Here is a 6000-nt window from a genome sequence, read left to right on the forward strand (position 1 = left end):
TTCTATCTCATCAATTACAATTGTCTCATCTTTTTCTTCATTCCTTCAGTTGTCAAATCTCCTTTCTCGACATTCAGACATTATGCTTAAGGACGATCTTCCACCCAGTCTCCCCCCCTCTCATCTAGAGGATCATCATATCGATTTGGTCCCTTGGGCAGAATCTCATAGCATGTTTCTCTATCGTCTTTCCAAGACTTTGGAGGGCAAGCTAGAAAAGCAGTTAGTGATCACAACGCTCAAACATCGAAAGCCTGTTCTTTCTAGACGGGTTTTTGCAGTTAAAACAAACCACCAAGAACGTAAATGGCTCCAGACGATGCCAAGCGCCCAGTGGAGTGATCGGCAAGCCAGATGGAGTGAGATCTTATACCAATTTGGAGGAATGATTGAGTACATCCCTGGTATGCATTACCTAGTGGTAGATGCTCTTAGTAGAAAGACTAGCATCCAGACCATGCAGGAGTCTACCATTCTCGAGATTTCTGGAAAAGACTTGGATAGCATGAAAGATCGATATGTTGATTCCGTAGAGTTTGGTACTTAATATAGTTTGGCCCTCAAGTCTGAGCTTGACCATTATTCAATTCACAGACAGGTAAATAAGTTTAGACGAGATATCCACTTCAAGGAAGGGAATAGTGTCTATTTGCATATCACGAAACAGAGATTGAAACAAGTGGGCAAACGTCGTCCCAAGCTTTCTTTCTGTGTTATGAAGTTAAAGTTGCCTAACAGTTGGACAATGCATGATGTTTTCCATGTTTCTTGACTAAAACCATATGTTGGACGAGAAGTTTTTGATGTTTCAGATGAACAGGAGCCAGACGTGGTTGACGAGCAGAAGTCATTGAACCTGAGCAGATCCTTCTTCATCATTGGAAGCCTTCTTCATTGTTGGAAGCATGGTTCCGGTCGAACACTCCGTCAGTTCTACACGAAGTTCTGAGATCGAGGTACTCACGAAGCCGTTTGGTTAGACAAGGAGTTCTTTGAAGAGTTGTTGGCAGACTACTTGGAAGCCATGAACCTGCCGCCAAGCTAAGCAAGAGGGAATGTCACATGCACTCTGCATTGTAGTGCATGGTGACAAGATGGCTCATCACAAGTGCATCATTGTACAGCAGGAGGACCCTTTAGGATATGATTTGTCGTATGCCGTGGCCCCATTGTAAGCCCTAGTCCGGGATATGTCAGGCACGACCTATGTAGGTCTTTCCTCAGCCTTAGTGCGTGAGTGAGTCAGTCAATCAGTCCTCTTAACCGACTTGAAGAGAATCATTCATGCATGTAGAAGTCAGCCAGAAGCCTCAGGGCTTGCATTAGAAAGCATTGCATGGCATTGCACATTGCCTGTAGTCATCCCATATGCATAGGCATGGACCTAGATGCATTTATGTTTACCCATAGACATTACTCAGCATGTATTCATTTGCATCATAGCATTAGCATGCACATTAGGCAGCCCAGGAACCAGTCGGCAGCCTAGTATGAGCATATAAGATCATATCAGCACCTAATTGTCATCGCTTAACATTATTAGTATTTTAGCATTTTATTTAGCATTTTTTATGGCATTTAGCTTCAGCCAGGGGCTGTCCAGCAGGCCAACCAGCCCCTAGCATCCCTATATATGCATGGCCTTAGTCCCTCATTCCATCATCTCAGAATTCAGCAAGTCTTCAGCATAAGCATTCAGCAAAGCATACAAGCGTTCAGCCATCCAGAAAACGCATCAGCATCAGCCTTGTGAAGAAGTGCTTCAGTCCAACCTCTTCTCAGCCTCACATCAGAATTCAAAATTCAGATCTCATTGCTGTTCTTCATCCTCCCAGGTGGCAGCATATTCAGTCATCATCGTTGCATATTCACAGCTATAGAACAGTCCCAATTCAGCCTTCTCTCAGCCTCAGTCTTGCAGCCTTCCTACCCCCCCTTGGAAGAGTGCATTGGCGTCGAGATTGGTCATCATTGGTGCTTCTACAGCAGAGTACAGTCAGCCCGACTCTCTCTTCTGAAGGTCTTGCGTTTGGCTTATCTACAGCCCCAAAGTCAGTCATACATTCATTCTCTTCAAAGAAATAAAGCAAATACTCCTAGCAATAGGAGGGCTCCCTTCAGTGGGTAATTTGGGACCCAATAAGGTGTACAAATCTCTCTCTCGTCTCTTAAAGTTTGAAGTCATAAAGTGGATTGCTAAAGACTCATGAGACTCAGGATATAGAAGGCGGTGTGAGACTGTGTGACAGGATCCTTCATCTACGCATAAGTCCGATGCATGTTACAGGCGTAGTCCAAGGCCTACGCGGCACCCTTGGGGGGGGGGTTGGGGAGGAGTAGTAATGGTGGGGTCCTGAAGGAGGAGGTCCGATATCCGTGTTGACTGTTGACCATTGTGCTAAGGGTCAGCCAAAAGAAGAATCACTGGGGCATGGTCGGAAAGAGTGGTGGTGGCAAGGATGCCCACCATGCCTCCCTTATCGCAGCCCCACTCATCCAGATAGAAGCGGTTGAGATGGGACAAAATAGGGCTGTCCATTTGGCGGTCTGAGCAGGAGAAAGAGAGGCTATGAGGCATTCGACCCAACCTCCAGGAGGTGCCAGGTATCCTAGTCTCCGATGTGAAAAGCAAGCTGCACTCCGGTCCTGAAATGGTGGGGTCTGGGCTGTGCCCCTGCGGTCCTTGGCATCCTCAAGCATGTTGAAGTCCCTCCCATGCACCATGTGTCTATAGGGGATAGACCCTGGTTTCCTGAATCCAAAAGCCACTGCTCCAGTAAGAGCGTAGATATTGAGGATGGCAAGTCTGGTCTACCCAACCTGAAGAATCAGCCAGTGTGCATGTCCAAGGGCGATTGACTCTCCTGAAATACATACTCCACCTTGATTCCCAAGGGGCATGAAAACCGGTGCTAGGAAGGACCTTCCCACAACAATGCATGCGGTCGGCAATGAGGTGATGCTCTGGAATCATGTGCACATCAATGGTTCCCTCCACTAGGGCCTGTGAGAGCGGTCTTGATATACGACTTGCACCCTTTGCATAAGGTGGCTCCTAGCCCGGGAACGTTCCAGGAGACAAACCTCATGGACAAAAAGCTAAGTGTCGTGCCATGGCCAATCTGTCCATGGCGCAAATAATTTTCAGGTCAGGGTTTTGATGGGGACTAGTGGTAGTCGATGATGCAAGGGCAAAGCGTCTGCAAGTAGGCTCGGTTGCGGAGGGAGATATGTTACCATTCCCTCTTTGGAAGTGCTTGTTGACTCCATGCTCCCCTGTGAAGCTGAGGTGGAAGAAGATGAAGAGGTGTAGCCCCGTCCGCCTTGGGATGAGACGAAGGAGCTCCATCGTGGCTGTCTCCCAAGAAGCACTAATGGTGTCTTTTACCTGAATGTCGTCCACCATCTTGGAATGATACACTGCCTGGTCGTAAAGGGTCTGGGTCATGGCTTTGTCATCCCAAACCATCCCAAGAGACATACTGAAGGGAAAGAGAAAAACACTGCTTCAAAGTTGGCAGGAGAGGGGGGGGGGGGGGGGGGGGAGAGTGGTGCATGACTACGCAAATCGGGAGGGAAGCCCGATTCTCTGAGTGTCTCCCACCTCCACTCAAAGACGGCAGAAGAAGGCATAGTCCACCGGGAATCCCATGAATTAGGAAGACCCTCCCAGTAAATCTGGGGTGAACTTGGTGACAGTGACGGGGACGGTCGGACAAATGGAAAGTGCTGGATTGGGCGAAAGGTGGTCATCGGCAGGGTTCTTTGCAGGTTTTTGTGCTGACGCAACGAGGTGGGAATGTGAACCTTAGCATAGGATGCAAAGTGGTCTTGCAGTGTTAGGACCTTGGGTATCTTGGATGAGCTTTTCTTGGATCTTTTCCTTCTATGAAGGGGTTCTTCGTGAATGCTGAAGTGGATAGTGTGTTGGCTTGGGGTAATCATGGCACTAGATGAAGTCGACGTGGTATGCACAGGGCAACGTGGAACACACTGTTTGCTTGTGGCCTGCAGATTTTGGTAATGATGGCACATAATGTGACAGCATGTGGTGGACATTCTGTTCATTATCACGGGCATCCCGCACTTGGATGTCGTGGACATGCTACACCAAACAAGTGCAAGGCCTTAAGGCTAGACACTAGGCTTTCTCATTGTGAGCCCTTGTCGAGGGACGAGTCGACAACGGAGTACTGCCAGAGGGTGGTCAGAGTTGTGCACGTCCCGCACATGTCAGGGTTGTGCCCGTCCATACCTATTTGTAACCCTCTTGTATGATGTAATGTTCTCTTGGCATCCCGGTCACTTATTAGGCCATTTGGGAAGTGTCTGCCTGGTCATTGTCTAGAGTCAAGTCCTGGTGTGTAGAAATCCATTTCATATGGTACAAGTACACCACATTTTGGGGAAATAGATTATGGATATAAGGTTAAGGGCAGCCTATTGGCCACCCAAAGTGGGGGCAATGGGTAGGTTTGGAGTGCCTAAGCCTAAGGGGCGTGGCCCATGTGTGGGGCACCCACTTGGCACACCTTTTCAAGGTGTTTTCAGCCCCACGACCAGCCACGCCCAGGGTCTGCCAGCCCCTACTTGCTCTACAGGTTGTAAGTGCCATTGTTCAGCCTAACCAGGGTGTATTATATTTTCAGATTGGAATGCAACGATTCCAGAAGGTACAAGTCCACTCGATGTGGCAGCCTTACTGAAGTGCTACCTGCAAATGCTTCCAGACCCTCTGCTTACCTTTTTTGTGTATAATGAGATCAAAGAAGCTGGAGGTAATGTCCGGCAACTGTCGGACCTAGTAAGGACTATCCCATATGCACACTACTCTACTCTAGAGTGTGTGACATCGCTGCTTCTACGGGTCAGCCAAAAGTCTGCATTGAATAAGGTATTGCTAGTGTTTGCTCTATATTTTTCTGTTCTATTTGTGCTGCTGAAACCTTGGAGGGCCTTTGATCAACACGCATTTCAAATCTTCGGGAACTTATGGTTACAGATGGATGCACATAGCCTTGCATTCGAACTTGCCCCGTACCTCTTGTGGAAGCAAGATATAGGACCGCATGATGACTTTCAGCTGCCCTCTACCAATAGCAGGTCACCTAATGGTTTTCATGCTCAAGACAGTGACATTCGTGGTAAATATATGACTCATCTTTACAAAAGAATTTTAGCTTTTTCTATGGAAAGTTGAACTTATGCAATGCATTCAATTATGCACTGATCTTGTGTGTGTCCTTTCTTAGATGCGGACAGTGTAATACCTTTGGATGATGAACCTACTATGGCTGACTTTGCAATCATAGAGGCTGTGCAATGCCTTATTGAGCAGCAGAAAGTTATATTTGCTGATCCTATGGAGGCTATATGGCATGAGTTGGGGGAGTAGGAAGGCCTTAGATTTTCATGCTCCAGTTTGGTGCTTTGGGGCTTGTAATTTTAGTGCTTATCTTTTCCATCTCTATTAGATTCTCTCTTAGCTTTCTTTTTATTGAGTTTAGAGGTGTACATTTGATATGGTAAGGTGCCATGTGTGCTTTATCTAAGAGGAATCTAGTTCTTTGTGTAATCCCTTACATTTTTGTGCATCTTGCACCCATTTATGTTGATGGAATGCTCCTTTCAGCGGAATGTACAGCCCTTCTTGGAGAGGAATTGCAGCATGAGCTTCCTAGTGGCAAAGGTGGAAAAACGTGTCGTTAAGTGGTTCTTGATATTAAGTTTATTCATACATCAGGCTACTCTGGCTTGACAGTAATACAATAATAATTTTCAAGAAAGTTTGGCTTCTAAAACCATTGCATTATTGAAGGGAGTACTGTTGTACACTATCTGGTGGGCCCTGTTCAAACCTTGTGTTGGAGCCCTAAAAACAGATTTAGATTCCTTTAAAGTACTTATGATGAAATGTGTGTAAGCTTGACAGGCCTTTCTATTATAGTGTATCGTCGTTATGCCCTAACATAATTTCTTGGTACTAGAGTGCATTGTGTA

At 46.6% G+C, this 6000-nt stretch overlaps 1 protein-coding gene across 3 annotated transcripts in view; it reads left to right on the forward strand.

Annotated features, from left to right (window-relative positions):
• The window catches only part of LOC147623150 (putative Rho GTPase-activating protein At5g61530), a 39827-nt gene extending 34041 nt beyond the window's left edge, over window positions 1-5786 (forward strand). For all 3 annotated transcript variants that reach the window (XM_086821208.1, XM_086821210.1, XM_086821209.1), the window contains 3 exons: window positions 4650-4894; window positions 5003-5144; window positions 5253-5786. In XM_086821208.1, the coding sequence (XP_086677334.1) occupies window positions 4650-4894; window positions 5003-5144; window positions 5253-5395 (530 nt within the window). In that variant the 3' untranslated portion in view covers window positions 5396-5786. The remainder of the gene's footprint in view (window positions 1-4649; window positions 4895-5002; window positions 5145-5252) is intronic.
• The last annotated feature ends 214 nt before the right edge of the window (window positions 5787-6000 follow it).

The sequence above is a fragment of the Cibotium barometz genome, chromosome 27, assembly GCF_041138505.1.
Source record: "Cibotium barometz isolate CiBa-2024 chromosome 27, ASM4113850v1, whole genome shotgun sequence".
Taxonomy (NCBI): domain Eukaryota; kingdom Viridiplantae; phylum Streptophyta; class Polypodiopsida; order Cyatheales; family Cibotiaceae; genus Cibotium; species Cibotium barometz.